This window comes from Macaca mulatta, chromosome 14 (assembly GCF_049350105.2).
Source record: "Macaca mulatta isolate MMU2019108-1 chromosome 14, T2T-MMU8v2.0, whole genome shotgun sequence".
NCBI lineage: Eukaryota > Metazoa > Chordata > Mammalia > Primates > Cercopithecidae > Macaca > Macaca mulatta.
Genome location: NC_133419.1, coordinates 49368562 through 49389910, shown reverse-complemented (window position 1 = coordinate 49389910; position 21349 = coordinate 49368562). Strand labels below are relative to the sequence as shown.

The 21349-nt window shown below is 35.7% G+C and overlaps 1 protein-coding gene across 50 annotated transcripts in view; it reads right to left on the bottom strand.

Annotated features, from left to right (window-relative positions):
* The window catches only part of SOX6 (SRY-box transcription factor 6), a 660184-nt gene that overhangs the window by 116663 nt on the left and 522172 nt on the right, over positions 1-21349 (bottom strand). For 27 of the 50 annotated variants that reach the window (XM_015114789.3, XM_015114788.3, XM_077963235.1 and 24 more), the window contains 2 exons: positions 18044-18123; positions 16429-16551 (listed from right to left, as the gene is read on the bottom strand). In XM_015114789.3, coding sequence (XP_014970275.1) covers positions 16429-16551; positions 18044-18123 — 203 coding nt within the window. The remainder of the gene's footprint in view (positions 1-16428; positions 16552-18043; positions 18124-21349) is intronic. The other 23 variants (XM_077963255.1, XM_077963268.1, XM_077963254.1 and 20 more) reach the window with 1 other exon arrangement.

Here is a 21349-nt window from a genome sequence, read left to right as displayed (position 1 = left end):
GAAACATAAAATATCCTCTTCTTACTTTCTTCTTACATTTTCTTCTGTGTTTTTTAAATGAAAATAAAAATGTTTTACCCCATTTCAAGGCAACTTTACTAACCATCACTTTTTAAACTGCAAATTATTAGTACTGCCAATTGGAGAACTTCAGTACATTTTGCAGTATGTAAATATGCCATCTGTATCCTACAGTAATACCCATGGCTTACTCTCTAATTAGCAGAAGAAATGATACCTTATATATATCAACCATAGTAAAAATCATTTAAATAGTATATAATAAGCATACAATATGCTTTATTGTCATTAGATATGATACTGATATATAGCACAATAATCCACTTGAAAAATTCCTATAGCAGATAAAGCAGGTAACAGTTAATATAAAAGACTGAAGAAGAAATTTAGAAAAAGTGAGGTCTTATAAGTTGCTATGAGAGACAGAATAGTATAGTGAACCACTGTTAACTAGCTGGGTGATCTTGGGCAGTTATTTAATCTCTCTGGGCCTTACATTTCTACATCTGTGAAAATGGGGATAACAATAGAACCTACTCCAAAAGATTGTTGGATGGAATAAATGAATTAACATGCAGAATGTACTTAAAACACAGGCACATTATGAAGACTTAATACTTACAGGCTCTTGTTATTCTTATAGGTATATCTTCTTTAACAGAAAACACTCTAAAGATCTTATTCAGAAAAATACTTATTGGTATTTTTATTTATTTAGCAAAAATTATTACTGATGCAAAGATGAAGAAGATACGCTGTCTTTCAGGACATCAGAGATATGCTGTCTCACAGCACGGATGGGAAGAAGACAGGGAGAAAACCATAATATAATAAATGGTAAAATGGAAGCATTTACAACTTACTACTGAAACACCATCACTGGGAACAATTAATTTTGACAGAGGGACAGTTAGGTAGGCTTTACTCACAGTGAAGCCCCAGAAAGAGGTCCTTTGTTAACTAAAAGTTTAAAAATAGCCAGGCACAGTGAAACATAGGGATACTCTGTCTCTAAAAAGTTTTTTAAAAAATTAGTCAGGCATGATGGCTCAAACCTGTAATTTCAGCTATTCCAGAGGCTAAGGTGGGAGGATCACTTGTGCTCGGAGTTTAAGGCTGCAGTGAGCTATGATTGTACCACGGCACTCCAGCCTGGGTGAGAGAGCAAGATCCCAACTCAAAAAAAAAATAATAATAATTTTTTTAAAAATCTAGCAGAATTCACACCAATCCCTGCAACGAGGAAGCGTTTGGGCTAATGGAGTTTCTGTTCTGTATTTAGTAATGTCTCCCCTTTTGGCCCATTCTTTTGGACTCGTACCCCTAGACTGTATTTCACAGAGCTAAGATGTTCACACTAAGGGCCAGTGGGGTGTTGAGAGTCTTAAGATTTATAAAACGTACCACTTCTCTGGAAAAGGAGAAAGCACCCTTGGCTATTCATGTAGGGAACAAGAACTTTCTTTTATTCTTTTTATTGTCAGCTTAAAAATTGATGCAAAAAAAAATTAAGGAAAAAGTCTTTAAGCATTCACAGTACTAAATTAAGGGAGATTTTCCTAAATCTTAATATCTCCTCTATGCCTGCCATAACACCCCTAGAAAACTCTCATTACATGATGTAAAATCACAGCTTTAGTTTGTTAAGAAGGCATAATTCCAAGTGGACCATGGAATATTTATGTCTCTATGCAGCTCTTTGAAGGAATAATCTTATGTTTTTGTGCCTGTCGTGGGTCAGAGGTTTAAATCAGCACTTCTTTCTGTCACTTCTTATGTGTTTTACTATAATTTACAGCTCAGCAAGATGAATCATAAGACAAAAGTGTCTATTTTATTTCAGCAACTAATTCTAGTTAATCAAAGATTTCCAGCCCAACAACCCAGCATGAAACTCTGCATGGAAAATATGAGGAGAACAAAGCATTTTGTCAATAACACATCTCATGATGTAAACACATATGTCTCTTAAAGGAAATTTTATGGTTTCCACATTATCAGCATACAAAAGGAGCATTCTTGTCACAGACCTGGTGCGACTGTGGAGTCATCGTCACTGGAAACAAGAGCCTGATTAGGTTCCCACACAGATATGAATAGACTTTCCTTTTTTAGTGGAATAGCTGCTTTTATTCCTTTTTAAAACAGACTGGTAATTGTCACCCTAAAAACACTGAATTGTACTAGGGCAACATTTGTTTCTGCTCTTTTTTCCCATCTTTTTAGAATCAGCCAATAACATTACTATCCCTTCTGGTTGGTCCTCTTCTGGAAAGTCTGAGTTAATCCACAGCTGTGTGAATGTGAAAAAGGCACACAGCAGGCTAAGTCTGTTGGGTCTCTTGTCTGCTAATAAAGTGAACAGTCTGCAGGACAGATGTTAAGAGGATCTGTTAAATAAGTCAGTGGCAGAGATCCTGACCTCTGCCAAGGAACATTTTATTATTCCAGAAAGGGGCATAATTGCAAGGCATTAACAATTAGAAGAACCATAGTTTTTCTTTATAGATTTCTTACTTCTTGCTTTGTCATTTGGTTGAAATACAGTATCAAGGCCCATTCACTGAGAAGCAATGTGCTAAATATGATTGGGCTTAGTATAAACTGCAGATTACAGGATTTCCCCAAATCCCCAGGAAATGGTTGGACCTTGGCTTTGCTTCAGTCTTAAACAGTTTTGTTTATTCAGCGTGTATCATTACACTATTTGTACAGTCTCATTTGCCACAGGGTACCATTGTACTAAAGGGACTATCAATCTTACCAAACACAGTGCCTTAACTATTAAATCTAGTGTAATGGGAAATGTAAACTAGAGATCAAATTAACAGGAATATCACACCATAAAGTTGTTCACTATACCTTATACTACTTTACCATTTGTGGTGTGAATAAAATCATGTTTACCACATGCATTCCAGATTCCCTTGTGCAGTATAAAAGGTACTCTGTGATCTGACCCCTTGCATACCTTTCCAATCTCGCCTATGATTGCTCCTGTACACTCAGCCTGTGCCAACTGTTTGTCGTTTCTGAATGTGCCATGCTGTCTATTGCTTCTACACCTATGGGCAGCTATTCTCTTTGCCTGGAGTGATTTTTTTCTTCTCTGCATCTTTGTCATTCTGCATCCTTCCCCATAAACCTGGGGAACTTATACCTCCTTTTAAGATTCAATTTTAACATCACCTCATCCATGAAGATTGCCAGTACTTCCCCAGGCAGAGCTAAGCACTTCCTCCTTCCATAGCATTTTCTCTCTGGGAACACACCTATTTTAACAATTATCACATTGCTTACTAGATTGTGGGCCCTTTAGGGGCAAGAGTCAAATTCTCTTGATCTTAGTGTGCCCAAAATAGAAAAGAGTGCATACTACAGAGTAGGCACTTAATAAACATTTGGGGAATCAATCTATGAGTGAACTAATTAAATAATTAATCTCTTTTTTTTTTTTTTTGAGACGGAGTCTCGCTGTGTCGCCCAGGCTGGAGTGCAGTGGCCGGATCTCAGCTCACTGCAAGCTCTGCCTCCCGGGTTTTTACGCCATTCTCCTGCCTCAGCCTCCCGAGTAGCCGGGACTACAGGCGCCCGCCACCTCGCCCGGCTAGTTTTTTGTATTTTTTAGTAGAGACGGGGTTTCACCGTGTTAGCCAGGATGGTCTCAAACTCCTGACCTCGTGATCCGCCCGTCTCGGCCTCCCAAAGTGCTGGGATTACAGGCTTGAGCCACCGCGCCCGGCTAAATAATTAATCTTTTCATCATGTTAGCATAAGCTTATATTCTAGTTTTGTCACTACTACCAGCACTGTAACAGGGTCTTACACTTTTAATGTCTTACTTTGTTTTGTTAATGAATCATTTTCATTAGGTTGGTATATTCGATTGTGAAAAAAATATATCTCTACTAATACTGATCACACATTGACCCCCACTTAGAATAGGTAGGAGCATGAGATATACTATCATATTGGCCAATTCAGTTGAATTCAGTTAAATTTATGTACAAGAAGCAATCAAATTTAGTTATTTACACTATTGGCTAACAATTCTATATACCTAACTCAGGTCACAGACTAGCTGTGTGGCTTTGATCAAGTTAATCTATCTCTCTAGACCTCAGTTCCTTCAACTATAAAATTATAAGATTTACATAGCACTTGACAGTATATAAAGCACTTTTCACAAACATTTTCTTATGTATTCCTCACAACTTCCCTGTGGGGTTATTTTCCTAATCCCATTTGATAAAATCTAGGTATCAGGAAGATTAATTTGTCCAAGCACATGGAACCAGTGATAGAGATGGGACTTGACCCTCAAAGCCTCTGAAGGCCTTTCTAGCTCTGGAAGTCTATGGAATTTTACAATCTCATTGCCTATTTGTGAAGGCTTTATTTTCAATAACATGACATTTGTTTCATGATTAGCGGGAAATCTATGTTAAAGTACTCTAATTGTGGAGTGGCTGTCACTTCTTGCTGAAGAGCACTGTACTGGGCCTCATGCTTTTTGAAATCAGGAACAGTCATCAGGCATAGAGATTAGGACAAAAGGATTTCAAACTGCCTGTACATAATCACCTTGGTCAATCAGTATATATATGTACATACACATGTTATATATACACACACATCTCAAATGATTAGCCCTATACTATCTGTTCGTATCACTTTCAAGTATTACTCATTTATTTCATTTCTTCCTAAGACTATTACTATAAGAGGGCAGTAATTTGCTTAGCTTGGTTGCTTGAAAGAGTACCTAAGGTACATAGTACATGTTTAATAAATATTTTTCAAATTAATGAATGAATAAGAGAGATACAAGCAGAAGGGTATGGACAAACACATTTATTGAGTATCTACCATGCAGTAGACATTGTACTAGGCAATTTGCTTATATTATCTCATTTAATCCTAACCCCAACCCTACTGAGGGGGTGTCATTATCCCCAGTTCACAGATGAAAAGACTGAGGCTCACCGGAAATTAGCTCATGGTCACTTATCTTTTTTAACTGCAGAATTCTTATGGAACCGAGAAGCACCACTTTTCTAGAACCTCTTACCCATTCATCATTGTATAGACAGAGAACATGTAAGAGAGCAAGCCAGTTGCTAAACCAAGGGTAGCATGTTGTTTCAATAAATGGTCACAGATCATCATCTGATGATACACAGTCATCTTCCTGTTTCATAGCGGGGTATGTCTGTATTTGGCAATAGAGTTTCATAATCAGGAAATGGAGGCAGAGGTAGATCTAAAATTAGGAGGGTATGGTTGGATATAGGTGAATGATAGATTACTATTTTGTTCTGCGTATAAAAAATGCCTCTTTATCAAAACCATTGATAAATGAATGGAGAAGTGAAGCATTTCCATCCAAATTAGTCATATTTAGTTCTCTACCATTTCAACAAAGCTTGTCTCTTGCTCTCAGGATCTCACTCTCTTGCCTTCTCTATTGTGTTATGTCTGAGCCAATGGCATAACTACACGTAATGAATGTACTGCCTCTTGGGCCCTGGAACAAACCCCTCTTTGGCCATGAAGAGGATGTTCTGAGCAGACGAACAGCAACACTGAGAGAGGATATCTTTTTCCTATGTGAGCTAAGTTGCTCCTCAACTCTGGAGGGCAATCCCAGTGTTGTGAGCACTGGTTGGGGCACATGCTCCATTCCATTCATTGACAGTAAGTGTTTCTCCTTTTTTTTTTTTTTTTTTTAAAAAAAAGTTATTTGCTTTTTATAAAGCAGACCAAGTGATAAACTATTGAGAAGCTAAATTACCTTTCCTATGGAGTTTTTAAACTGAGCCTCTGAGAAGGAGTTTGATACAATTCAATGACTGAAGTAATACCTTTGTCCATTTAAGCATTAAATGGCCCATTGAAACACAGCTTAGTTGGAGGGAATTTCAAAAGGCAGTACTTTCTAATTATTTTAGAAAATTTCTCTCCCAGCTGACTAGAGCAGAGCTTACAAAATGCAGCTCAATCACTTTCCACAGTCTCTCAGGTCAGCCTCTCACTAGCATTAATTAAATATAACCCCCTTAGAATACGAGAGGTTAAGTGAGAGCAACATAGCGTTCTTCTCCAATACATTACTGTGAACATAAACGGCCATAATCTGTTTATAAGAAGACTTCTTTTAGCACAGAGGTCTCACTAATGAAAACTTATAAGAGGCAAAGCAACATAAGGTGACAACTGTTCATCGCAAAACACATTTTAAACTACCCATTTCCACATCTATTGTGCTTAAATAACACATATCATAAAGAAAATTGGTATAACAGATGGTTTCAGTTCTGGGTAGCAAACGCAAACCAGTTTTCAGTGTGATAAAGGGAAACAGTAAAAGCCAGCACATAATTCAGTCAGTCTCTTACCTAAAGATCTTCCTTCTCCTCAAGTTAGAGACACTTTCCCCACAAGCTTCAAGTTTTAGTATACTTTCTTTTTTAACTAGATGCTAAATCTTCTATGGCACAACTTGAACAAACTCTAAAACTGAACAATTGCTGAAACAGTATGTTTCTATACTAGCCATTTTAAATTAGAAAAGACTCTTTTAAGCTACAGGTTTATGGTTCTAAAAAGTTCCATGCACTGCCCAGAGCTATTTGTAAATTAAATCATTTAAAATAAAGCTCTTTAATACTCTATAATTAGTCTTGTCTCTCTGAACATGACTTTACTGTAAATGCTCCTTCTTGACTCTCCTATTGTCCCAAGATTCCTGAGAAGAAAGCAGCCAAGCGATAATTCAACATTACTGCTGCTTCAGTGCACTAATCGCTTAAAGAGCAGCAAGCACTCTGTGCTCTCTGCCCCACAGTTCCTGAAGCCTCCTGGCCTGAGGCAGGCATCGTGACCCAGCAATGTCCAGATGTCAAGAGGAATACCCAGCTCCTAATGCAGCAGGCGCTCCATTCCAGTATGGTCAAACATCTGCTTCATATGCTGGCATGCAACCTGCTGAACATGCTCAGAGTGCATCTCAGACTAGGGATGGGCAAGGATAGACCTCCCCAGATACTCCAGGAGACTCATCAAAACTTTGAAACTATAAGACAGGCCCAGAAACTCAAAAAAACAGGGCTCTGGCATTCAGCAAAAACATACTAAACATTTTCCTAAAGGAAAGCCACAGAATAAGATAAGACAGTTTTTATCATAGTAGTTCTACTCCTCATTAAATTCTCTTAGTCTTGACGTTTCTTCTGGATATTAACTGGAAATCTGAAAAATACGTGAACTCTTTGGGATTCTGAGAATGTCATACTGACTTTGAAATTTTTCTCTTTTATAATTTAATTAAGTTGCCTTTAATTCACTTGAATATTATAACAAGAGAATAAATTATACAAGAAAGCTTCTATTCCTACATACCAGTCAACAGAGCTTAATGCCAAGAATCCTGACCAAGAGGTAAAATTTAAAATACACTTAAACCATGTATTACAGTCCTATTTTGTTTACTAGAATAGTAATCTTGCCCAAGTCACTTAACTCTTCTGAGCTTCACTTTTTTCTTCCAAAATATGAGAATAATATTAAAACATTTATACAAAGGCTAAATATAAATTGTTTTTAAAACTGTAAAAGGCTATAAAATAGGTATGTATCTGTACTTGTATACATATATGTATGTATATATGTGTACACATATAATATTAATACTACTCATGTTTCTTTTAAAACATTTTGTTTTAGAAAGAAATTCAGTCTCCTTTGTAATATCCAATTTACACATCAAGTGTAGCTAAGAATGATTTCATTCATCCTATGAGATTTCAGTAACTAACATCCTGTAAAACCTAATGAACAGTTCCCAGGTTCTCACCAAATTTCATATTTACTTCACTGTGAAAGACAGGCTTATATACTATTAAAGTAAAAAATAATATTCCTTCATTGACAGCCTGAGTACATGATGTACTTAATACTAATGAAGAGAGTTGTGACTGTTCTAGTTGGAGGTGACTGACTAGAATAAAATTTTTAGTTTTAAAGATCAAAGTGAAGAAAAAATATTGAGGATAAACAGTCTAAGAGGTCTTAATTTAAAAAATTTTCCCCATCCAAATTGAGGCAGATGGGATAGGTGAAGATATTTCTGTTAAGATGAGTAAGACTTGCAGTCCCATTTCTTTATTATATATTCCTTTCCTTATTTTCTCTTCTCCCACTAGAAGGTAAATTCTTGGAGGGCGGGGACTTTGTTTTATTCATTGATATGTCCCCAGTACGTAAAATAGGTGTTCTCAATCTTGGCACTATTGGAATTTTACACTGGATAATTCTTTGTTGTGGGTGGCTGTTCTGTGCTTTGCAGGGTGTTCAGCAGTATCCTCACCCTCTAGACATGGTCAAGCAAACCCTTGTGGGGCAGGGCGGGGGTGGGGAAAGTTGCCCTCAGCTGAAGACTGCTGTCTAGTACAGAACCTGGCATATAATAGGTGCTAAAAAATTTTTTTGCTGAGTAATTGAATTAAATTTATTGTGTCGATTTGCTTGCAAACTTTTTAAAATACTTTTTTTGGGGGTAGTTTTAGGTTTGCAGCAAAATTAAGAGGAAAGTAAAGGGATTTCCCATATACTCCATGCTCCCATACATGTACAATCTCCCCCATTATAAACAGCCCCTACTTGAGCGGTATATTTGTTACAATTGATGAGCCTACATTGACACATTATAATCACCTAAAGTCCAGAGTTTACATTAGGGTTCACTCTCGGCGTTGTACATTTTATGTGTTTGGACAAATGTATAATGACGTGTATCTACCATTATACTCTCATACAGAATACTTTCACTACATAATAGTTCACTAAAAATCTTCTGTGCTCTGCCTTTTCACCCCTCTCCTCACCCTAAACCCCTGGCACCCACTGATATTTTTACTGCCTCCATAGCTGTGCCCTTTCCAGAATGTCACATAGTTGGAATCATGTAGTATGCTGCCTTTTTCAAATTTCTTGAGCATGATCATTTATAAACTCTCTTTTAAATGTAGATTTTGACACAACTCTAAGGATACAATAAGTGTTAAGTTATTCCAACAGTCACATTCAAAGCTAACATGTGTGATTTCAAGCAAGAAGAATTTTAAAAGGATGTAATACTTCATTCTTTCTTTAATTTAAATGAGTAGATAAATTAGAGGGAAAACTTGATAGGGAATATGTAGGGTGACAGCAGCTCTATTTCAAACTGGCTTCAAATGAACACTGTATGCTTGTACTTTGTATAGTTTGAAATAGTCAAATACATGGATATATGTGAAGCAATAAATTTTTCATACATATCTATCACTTATTTACTTTTGTTTTAGTTCATACCATTCAAGGCCAATAGCTCTAGCGGAATTGCTGACAAGGCATCAAGGATTATGGTCGAGGTTAATATAGACATTGTAACATCAACCTGTAGCCTGTTAGCTACAGGTATGGTAGCTGGTGTTATAAGAGAAACACACAGTGAGAAATGAACTGAATGAAGTTTATTGGAAATTAAGAATTCTTCTTTGAATCTTTGCTTCTCCAAATGAATATGAACAGAGAGGCCTTAGGAAATTTATTTGGTTCTAACTCGGTTCCATTTCTTAGTCCATTAAATGGAAATGCAAATACTTGGTTAAATATGCATTGAATGAATATCGGTATCAAAGAATTCATGTTTAGAAAACTGGGGGGAAAACATTAAATTAGTTCCTCTCAATTTGACTCAATATGATTCTGCTGCTGTCATCAATTATAAGAGAAGAATGAAAGATAGGAACATATACAATAATTTTTTTAAGTCCACATAGTACCCACATAGCACCTGACACATATTTAGTGTTTTTTATTTACATACAATTGAGAAAAGAATCCTTTATTAATGCCATTTAAGCTTGGGAAGATACAGAAGAGAATCCAGTTATTATCCTAATCTTTATAATCCAGAACAGCTAAAATAAAGCAAGATGTTTTCAAATCAGTACGTTGAGTTTAAATCACTATAAATTTTCCCTGAGTTTACCTGTAGCATATGAACTCTTCTACAAATAAAATAGAAAAGAGGAACTGGCAGAACAGTAATAACTATGTGCCAGCTCTAGTGGTCAGAAGTGAGGAAAATCCATCCAACTTCAGCTTATCAATCTCTTTTAGTTAAAATATTATAAAAAATGTCTTTCTCCTGTTCTGCCTATTCTGTTACCTGGAAGGTCAAATATTTTATCATATATTTTTCTGATATAAATTTCCTAAATGTTCAGTATCCTGACTTATTCCATAGTTGGAAACAGAAGTGAAGCATTTTCTAAAATGCAAGAATGTTTTGCTTTCAAACTTTCTAATGTATCCTTAATCACATCATCTCTCAGAATTCCAACATAGCTCATTACAACATACACATACATGCAGATATATGATACATAATGTCAACCAAAAATATTTTAAAACTTCAGTTTGGTAAAACAAGAATAAAAATACCTGTCATTATTTTAGAAATAATCACATGTTATAAGAAATCTATGTAAATGTAATTACATGTGTTCACACACTGGAAGCTGCATATTGAGTGGATTAATTAGTGGGGCTAGAGCTAAATGACTGTTGACAAAAATCTTGTATCAGGAGAGAGAGAGGACTACATTGGTTTTGAGTAAAGCTGACTATCCCACCAATCAACTTAAACACAGTGATTAACAGAGCTGATGTGAGAAGAGCCAACTATCTGAACTTTTAGGTATTACTTTAAAACCAATTAAAAAGCAAATTTCCAAAAGAAAATCCAGTTTATCCAATGTTTTAATTTGAGGGTGGATATAAACTTCTGCTTCACTGACTACAATGACAAGCTAGATTTCTAAGCATTCGGAATTGCCTTTATATTTGGCATCCTTCCTTAATCTACCTGTATTTGTTTAGCCTCCATTAGGATTCACTTGATACCCATACTTTTTCTGAAGAAGCCTATCCAGAAAAATTGTTGACACAAAAGAGTGTCTCTCTCTTATAGACAGAGCACTCAACAAAACATTTTCTGGAAAAAAAAAAAATGTTTTCAAAGAAGCTTGGGTCCCAGATGTCCACCAAAGATGAAATGGATTAATTCATCCATTTTGCCAAATACTGTGCCAGGCAATGCTAAGGATTCCACAGTAAACAAAAGAGACAAAAACTCCCTGAATTCAGTAACTTACACTCTAATAGGTTAGACCCACCCATCAGAAGTACTTTAGACAACAAATCTAGAGTAGAATTGACTGCTTATTGGGGATACTGAAAAGTTTTGTCTATTCTGATGACGGTTCAAGAGACATTTGTGGAAATCTAATACATGCTTTATTATTGCATTTATCATTTATAAGAACCCTGAGAATGTATATTATACTCTTTTTACAATAAAAACAACTGCAAAGGGAGGTATTTTGTAACAGTGCAAGACAACAGAGCAACAAAGTTATAGTGGAAACTCTAATCCAAAGTTCTAATTCCATAAATGGAGTTCATTCCATTAGCCTACAGCTCATCTAAGCCTAGCTGTAATGGTCCTCCCAAATTCCACCACACTCTTAAAAATCAAGAAAAGAGTCAGAAGGGTGAGTGAAGGCTGATTAAGAGAAAAGCATGCATTCTCTTCAAAGCAGAGCCCCATGGTTGGCATCCTCAAAACAAGCTTTGAATCAGTGCATTCCTCTTTCTCCATTGGGTAGTCAGTAATAGGTCACCCTAATCAACTATTTATTCAACCCTCTTCTCTATTAGAAATTGCAACTTTCCAAGACTGCCCAGCAAAGCTAACTCAATCACCCTCCCATTCCCCCACAGCACTGAGGCATCTTTGCAATTGCAGATAAGAAGACAGGGTACAACAGACAGTGCAGAGCCTCTAAATACGACATCATAAAGACTCAGGCTGCAAAAGAAATAGAAATACAGCATTCTCAATTCTGATGGGCACTTCTTTACTTTCAATTTGTAGAACAAAAATTGACAATATCATTTAAATAAAATATGTGCTTGTACTCACTTTTGCAAAAACTTCAATTGTTCTCCTCCATCTTTGCAAACTTGGCAAGACTTCAGTAGTTTCATTTAAGAATAACTATGGTTGATAGGTTTTCTTAGTGCTTTAAGACTCTAACTATATTCCTTTCCTCAAATCTCCCCTAAACTACACATAATACTCATCAAATAACAGTGAAAATGTATTTATATTGATATTTTTAAATTTTCATATACAATTCTTTCATTCAGGCTACTATACATACTATCGTAATAAGAACTAGTATGTTAAAATATGTTCCAACTAAAGCTTGATGAACTTTGAATGCTAGATAAAAATCATTCTCTGAAGCTAATGAAGACAGAAACTCTGCCTGCAACAATATTAAGTTTGTTTTCTCTGGTGATTCAGAGAAGTGAGCAATCTGTCAGTAATACATTGAGTGAAATTACTCGTCTTGGAGGAATAACTGCTGACAGTCACTTTATCTCAGGGCTGACCCAAACATCTTCCTGCTGACAAACAAATTACTATGTCTATAACTTTGAAAAGGTAACTAGCTTGTTTTAATTTTGATTGGTCTTTCACAATCCCTTATACATATACTCAGCCCCATCCTTCATTGTATTTTTTTTAAAAAGGCAAGAAAAGTGTTTTGGGGGGAGCAGGTTTGAATTAATAAGAAAAAAACAGTAAGAATAACCCTATTATCTGATGCTAGGAAAAAGAACTGAGATGCTTCTTTCCAAGACTGTCATGTGGATGTAACTGGTAAGTCTTGATGTCTACCCAACATTAAGACTGGCAGTGCCGCCAGTGACTGACTGGGTGAGTGAACACATTACCGAGACAGTATTGTAGGAATTAATTTTCTTCAATAAAGTGATTTTTAAGGCTCATATATTTCACAATCTAAACATATGTCACTGTTTCATAAACAAAATAAATGGATTAAAATAATACATTACCAATACGCTGACACATGGAGATATTTTAATTAGAAATTCTTAAGCTGTGTGATATTTAACTGCTGTATTTGCTACAGAGAAGCATGCATCATTTAATAAGAAGGCATGAGGCAGGTGGATCACTTTGCATATGGTACCAGATTTTGTTTAATGTAAGCTACAACTATGAGGCAACACTACTCCCCATTAAAAACAAAACAAAATGAAACAAAATTAAGGATCTATCATATTGAAAGTAACCATATAAATGAATAAATACACTGAAGCCCCTTTTTCATTAAAAAAAAAAAGTCATCCAGAGCTTAGTTCCCACGACAATATTTCTTCAGAAACAATGTAACATCATTGCTATTTAAAGGCTAAATTTACATGACTGCCTCATTATACTGGTTCCCTTTCCCTAACATTCTTTTTGACTTACTTAAGGACCAATTCTAACATAGCTGAAGAAAGCAAATGGCAACTGGTCCTGAAATTTATATGGGTGAGAGAATTGGAATAAGCAGCAACATAATATATTGTTTACTGTAGCAAGTGCCCTCTGTTCTCTAAAGGTCAAAAGCATTGTAACCTTAGAGTTGCAGTTTCTGATTGTTCCCAGGGTTAAATACATTATCACAATTAATGGTTCAAACCCCTCAACCTTCAGATATATGAGTATTCATGCTTGCATCTGCTGAACTGTTCAACTAAAAATAGCACTCTTTGGCCTTCTTTCTCCTAATATTGTGCCCCTGAGGCAGAGAAAACCAAGCCTTAGAACAGCACAGTAGTATTTTAAAAAATGATCTTTACGGAATCTTCCTTATTTTAAAGAAAGAAAGTAATGGCATATGCTAATATAAGGAGAGTCTTTCCATTTTAAATAACTTGTCTCTACTTGGTAACACAATTTCAGGGTATACTTAATATATACCAAATGTTGTTAAGATTTACCCAGCCTAATTAATTTTAGAAATGACAACCTTTGAAGGACAAATTAACTGTAACATGAAGTAGAGAGCACCAGTTCTGAGTAACGCATGCAGTGGGGTGGGGGTGTATATGTGTTAAAAGCTTTTCCTCCTAAGAATCTCTGTTTAGAAATAAAACCAGTTAATATTGTTGTAATGTTTTCTAAGTAGCAATACTTTATCATGATCATGTTTGTTGACAGAACTGTGACATTTTAGCTTGTCAAAGGAGGGGAGAAGACCCTAGCTAGAAAAGAAAGCAGATTTTAATAGCAATAAACCGATATATTATTAAAATATCCCTCTACCCTTGCTCAAGATTTAAAATGTTACTATCTAGCAGCTTAGATATGGGTGTCTACTATGCTATTCACGGAAGTCCCAATAAACATGCTACACTCATACTAGGAAAGTTTGGGAAACCTGCCTTTTATACAAGGTTAATCTTTTCTAACCAGTGTCCACATAAGCAAATAGATCAAAGGTTTCCTGACATGCAGGGAAAAGCTGCAAAAATAGGAGGCAATAGAACACAGCAAGAGTAAATAAAAACTGAGGAAACTATCAAAGCATCCAAATTTAAACTGCAAAGCTATGAAGGCTCTTGAATTAATAGTTTCCTTGTTTAGCCTAATTAAAGTGACAGACACGTGACATATGTTGTGCTTCTAGATCAGTATCACTAGGGCACTACACAGCTCTGGCACTCATATGTATGACATCATGGTTTCCAGAAACCCAACAGAAGCCAGATTTGATACATCAGGGATCGGTGATGGTGTGGGGGTTGGGAGTGGGGGGTGGGAAAGAAGCCGATCTAAGTGAAAAATTAAGCAAAAGAAAAGACTGGGTAGAAACCTGGCTAAGGGAAGATTGATGGGATAGAACACAACACCTCAACAGAAAATCCAACAAAAAAGTCCAACAGGAAAGTCCAACAGGAGAGAAAGAAAAGTCCACCAGGAGAGGAAACAGAAAAGTCCAGCAGGACAGGAAGTCTTCAGTTTGAGCCAAGGCTACCTGATTTCTCATTCTTCCAGGCATTTAAAAGCTTCTCAAGATCACTGTCCTAAGTAGATAAGCTTGCTAATTGTCATCACACATATAAACTTGTTCCTAATGTCCAGTCATCTCTTTTTAGCTCTCCTAGGCATAGTAGATTGTCAGAATGCCTAGAAATGTGGTACTCACTCTACAGCCAAAAGACAGCCTTAGAAATTTCTTTTGCCTATATAGAAGACAGGAGATACTCTGATAGTCTGTGTCTAATTATATCTGAGTGGAAACCCCTGTCTACCTCTTATGTCAAAGCAAAAGAAAAGAGGGAGGCAGTTAACAAGCTCTGGAATTCTACCTTAGGCTACTTCCAAGGGGGTCTTTGGTCTTGTCTCTTCCTTCTTCTTAGGAGTAATCATTCCCTATCATTTTTCAAAAAGGTAAATTCACAAGCAGCAGAAAAGGTAATGTCAAAGGGACCTTTTATTGACTACATAGTGTTTGAGCTATACAGACCAGCAGGGCCATCAAAATCTAAATGTACATCTTGCTAGATGCAATTATTTTCATTTTTGGATTGAGTTTCCCATCCTAGGTTAGAATATAAAATTTTCTATTATATCTAACCCAGAGAATTAAAGTGTGTTTCAGTTTGAGGTAAACTGTATCCACTTTTTAAAAATTCAACAGGTAGCTGGAAATTCTCCAATATGATAGTCCCAGTGAGGGACTCCAGTGATGCAGAAAAGGGAATTAAGCATGAAATTGAAGAGAGGAGGACTGGGTTCCTGTAGAAGAAAAGGTCTTGGTTTTCATAAGCCATCTTCTCTCAAGTGGTAAGAATATCCCAACAAAACAACAACGGACTCTACTGGAAGGTGAAATGTGAAAAGAATACTGCAGAAGTTTGTCTGGGAAAAAGCAACCATCCAGGCCCAGGCACCCACCCCTACTTCATTCTGAGAAAACGGAGTATGTAGAATTAGAAATCCTGGGCAATAACCTTGACTCAATGAATATTTTATAGCCTTGGTTAAATAACTTGACCTCTCCAAACCTCAGCTGTTTTATCTATACAAGCAGAATTATATTTGATCAAATTTATAGAGTTATTCTACGGTCAAATAATTTTTTAATGTTTAAGTATTTTTAAAAAATACTATACAACGCTATACATAAGAAAAGATAAAAGAGTGAGGAGAGAAAGATGGTTTTGAAGACACTTAAAATGTAAAGCTTTTGCCTGAATAGATATGGCAAAGAACAACCTTAATTCAGGGGCATTGCTTTGGGATTTGCTTTATTCTCTGAAAGAAAACGAGCAAAACAAGAGCCTCCTTAGGAATGAGAAAAAGGGAAAGATTAAGTTTAGTGTTTAGGTTGAGTGTTTGCCACATTTTTTTTTTTTTAAAAAAAGCCTAGAGTATGACTGAACAATCCAGTCCCCAGCCCAACGAAGCACCAATGGAAGCATTCATACCTCATTCTGTTTGTGGTTGTAAGAGTGGCCACCACCATGTTCAAAGGTGTCCAAATTCCTGCCAAAACGGTCACTTAGGCCCTTTAGCCTTGGGTTAATTTGTGGGTGGGAGACATGACCCTTCTGTTTAGTAGCATATTCAGAAAAAAAAAAAAAGACAAAACATACTGTCAGAACTCATGAAACAGAATACATGTTTCTAAATCCAGGGTATTGACCACATCAAAAAATAGAAAGTAGAAAGTTTAAGACTCAGTTTCTTTTTTTTACAGAAATTTGGTTATAGTATCAAACAGTGGCACTGATTTCTTGTTTCTGCCTCTGACTCAAGAAGATACTCAATAGCACAGCTATAGGAAAAGAAGAAATAAATTAGGTTTATAATAGTGAGGGTTCTTTTTAGACTTGCACCAACTATAGTAGGTTTCAGTATTAGTAGTGTGAAAGGTGAAGGTTTGCAAGAGAGGTGAGGTTGCTGCTACTCTTAGGCAAAATTTCTAGCTCTGCTACACAGCCCTTAATGGGTTACATCTTTATGACTTCCTGGATCATGACTCATGACAAAATTTCTGAAAGTGTTGCAAAAATTCTTTATTTGCAGATCCAATTGGAAACATTCAAAATGATGTTTTTTCATGGGACAATAGTTGTACACTTTTTATGTTCAAGTCACATAGAGATTAGCAACACGAAAATAAAAATGCTTCACCAGATGCTATTTTGTAGATTATTTAAGAAAACTCAAAAATAATTACAGTATATTTTACGAATGAAAACTATCTTTAATAAAACTTTCTACTATATTGAAATCAAGTTGTTGATTATCTTATATTCTCTAAATATCCATATACTGAATGTTTGACTTATTTTAATGATCTCAGCTTTTTGTTTTTATTAATACAAATAAACATTCATATTCCAAGTCAACCTCCCATTCAAGTGGTAGTAGTAGAAGGGTAAAATGACGACCTATTCCTATTCCAAACTCACTTTACTGTGAAGAAGATAAGGTGTAAATGATTTTTCAATCAGTTTCCAAAACACTTTCCCCCCAAGTTTAGTTTTATAAATAAGAAACACCAATGCAAAATTTATAAGACACCATGCCCTGACTTTTGACCCTAGAAAGGATGAGGATACACATATTAAGGAGCAATGCATTCACAATTTACAAAATAATTATCATGTAATTTGAGAATAACAATCCCTTATTTTATGAGCTACAAGAAGGAGAAAATATCCAACATCATTTTTTGTTTCAATTTTTATATGTAAAAGCTAATCTGGACATAAGTGGAGACACAGATGAAAAACTGACAAGGAAAAACCTAACGTGTATGCAGTAACAACTAGCCATTGAAATTGTAAAACTATTCACTCATCTGATAGAGAATACATAGTATTAAGTCATAATGTGATTTTTTTCCTTTAAAAATATTGAAACTGGCAGTTTTCTCTTCTATTTGCATTATGGTAAGCACATAAGGTGTTAATCCTTCTGGGCTATGCTTAAAAAATTATTTAACATTCAGGTCATTATTTAGCATACAGCTGGTTAGCAGTTTTCCACTAAAGTACTGGCTCATATCCCACATTTTTTTCTTCTGGCACTTACCTGGAGCTGTAAAGGGCTGAGTCCAGAAGCAGCAGCAGCTGCCATTGTTGATGGAATGAACTGTACGGGGTAGTTATCACCTGTCGGAAAGAACAATGCATACAGGTTTAGACAATGCACAGGGAATTGCGGCAGACAAGTACAAACATGGTCCTTGGATTGCCTGAGCTTTACAACATTGCTCTAAGCCCAAACATCTGCAGAAACAAAAGGCTTAGTTGGGCACAGACTTGCAGTGCTGCCTTGGAACTTTTTGTTAACAGATAGCTGGTAGGCAAACTGGCAAAACATGAATGTGATGTTAAAAAAATTAAATGTGCAATTCAAGCATGTTCACTCCATTACGAATCTTGTAATACATCATTTTTTAAGAGTAAAAAAAATATCTTAAAGCCAGGCTGACACTCAATACACTGGGAAAGCATTGAGGCTTTTATATTAGAACAACAAAAAGTTTTGGCTTGGTAGGCAAGGCAGAGTATTAGAGTCCAAAAAGGGCTCTGAGCTATTGACTGCTCATAATTCTAAACTTTATTTATTAAAAAAGTTTAAAAATTAAAAAACACAACCTCTTCAATATGATAGGACCAAGAGGACAGCTAATCTTATCTTCCAGTATTCTGTGAAATGTCTGGTATCCCCCTAAGTGTAGAAACCATGTTTGTCTGGATTAACCTCTGGTACTGAACTGGTGGATCCCAGTAAAGAATCATGCATACTAAGCACTTATCAGACATATTTTGATGATGCTTTGATTAAATAACCACACATTTTACATGGAATATCTGTACTAAACGCCTGGTAAAGATTGAGTATGGTTCAGCAAAGATGAATGCCATATCTTAATGTGTTTCTAACTCCAGATCATTCCTAAAAAGGGACATGGAAGTACCTTCTGTGACCTAAGAACTGTGTGCAGTAACCTGAAGAGCTAAAATAAAGTAAGGAGGAACATATCATGATGGTGGTAACTGAAATAAAAATTAGTATGTGTGGATAAATTTCACAATATCAGTGATTTAATGGAGTATCACTTTGGCTTCAGCTACTTATTTAAAGTCAGTGTTATGTACTATCTCTAGGCTATATTTTAATAGCCTGTTCCTCCACACATTTTTGACATTTATAATAATCATGCTGTTTTGCATGAACTTTCCACACTGAAAGCTGAATGTAATAATGAATAGACAGACTAGAAAGAATCTCAGTAAAGGTAGTCAACTGGAAAGCAAGAAAACTTTTTTTGGGGGTAGGGGGTATGGACACTAACACCTGGAGCTTTCCTGGTGACTCTGGTTCCTGGGAACTCATCCTGCTTGCCATATGAAATGCTACTCAGCTGGCCCAATGTAAATGTTAAGTTGCTTTCACTTTTAACAAATTGTTAGCTTCTAATCTACACAGTCTCTTTGCATCATATCCATAATACCTCATCAGACCATTGAGCACAGTGTGTGCTTGTACACAGTCCAGTAACAATTGGCTTCTGATTGCATATGGAGCGCTGCTACAATGCATTCACTAACATTATATTGTGCTGGTCTCCTACGGAGTAATGTTCAAAATATCTGATCTTGTTTTTCTCCTTCCATGAGGTTGATTTTGGTTTGCAGTACTATATGGGCTTTTTAAGAAAGATAACTAGGCCAAATTATTTTTTATAGTAAATGACTGTCACTTTATGCTTAAATAATTCTACTGATCTTCTTGATATTTAAACTAAATTATCTGAAGGAAGAATATCCTAATCTAAGTCAAATAGTAATTCTTTGGTAGATACAAGTTTTAAAAAATCACAAAACGATGCTGAATTAATGATGCTTCAAAAATAGGGGGAAAAAATCACCATTCTAACCATTGACATGGACTGCCTCCTGGAACATTTTAGAGCCGTTCTTTCTTTAAATATCATGCATTATTCATACTAACTCTAAACCACAACCACCCTCCCTGTAAGTTTAATACCAGTTGCTTTATTTGTACTAAAACATTTTTCATGTCAAACATATTTTAAAAAAAATCAAACTCTAAAAGAATTCCCTGGGGCACACCTTTTTTCATAGCTGTCATGCTTCTATGCTATGAAATAGCTTTTTTTTTTTTTTTTTACAGTTTTTGGCTTGCCAGTTAATTTATTACTATCTCTACCACACCCTATAGTACTTTCCAGCTCACCTGCTGGCTACAAACAGCTTTCTTTCCACTGCTGACAGGCATATTTTAAAAACATTTTTAACTTTTATCCTTCTTTGAATCTGTATATCTGAATATAATCTTTAGAAAGCTATTTCTCCATAACATATCATTGTTTCAACATTAAAAGTAAAAATGAATACATTAGAGCAACAGAGTATATAACAGAATGATTAGAAAAAAGAGAACAAGGAAAAGGCAGGAGGGGTAAAAGATGAGGCAGAAGAAGAGGGGGATTACAAGTAGAAAAGAAAAATTTAAGAGGGAGAGGGATTTAAGGGTATTGTAAAGTTTAGTTTTTTTAATAACAAAGTTACACGTTTCCCCTATGCGGCTCTAATTCTCTGTGTAAGTCAATCAAGAAAAAGTTCTCAGCGCCTGACTTGGCAAGGAATCAGTCAACATGTTGTAGCAATTTTTTTCAAATTTGTCTCTGGATTTGAAATGCTTTCATGAGGACCCATTCTTTTAAAATTTGTACATGGAAGGGGAAGCTTGTTGAAACTGGTTGGCTTTATGTCCTACTGTAATCTGGCCCTTGCTACCTCTAGTGTAAGAAGACAACTTTCAAAAACCAATTTGAAAAATAATGTCCATTCTGTAAATCCAGTTTTCCAGCTTTGTAAATATTTCAACTGATGGCTTTTATCTTAAGAGTACAGAACAAAGACAAAGTAGGATTTAAAACTTATGGAAAATTTGCTTAACATTAGTTTCACTTGTCAGAATAGGCAGCATTCCTTTGGAATCAAAACAGCAAGAGTCCCTAAATGAGAGAAAATAAATTCTTAAATTTTCATAGAAACTGACATGAAGCAGAAAATTAGTAAAACTTAATGGCAGGAGAAGGGGTGTTTGTACTAAGAACCTACAACCCATTAGATTCAGGCTACCTCCTGCAAGAATACTTTTAATTTGAATACTTCAGATATAAAGTCTACCTTTTAAAAATAGCCAAAAATCCCATGAGTAAAAGTCTGTCAATTTACTTTCATTCTTCAGAAAGACAAAGGACTTGGATAGTTGCAGTATCCTGAGATAGTAACTTCAGACATTAACACATTGAAGAAATGATTTAGAAAGTTTGGAAGGAGTAGAGAGAGGAAAAACAAA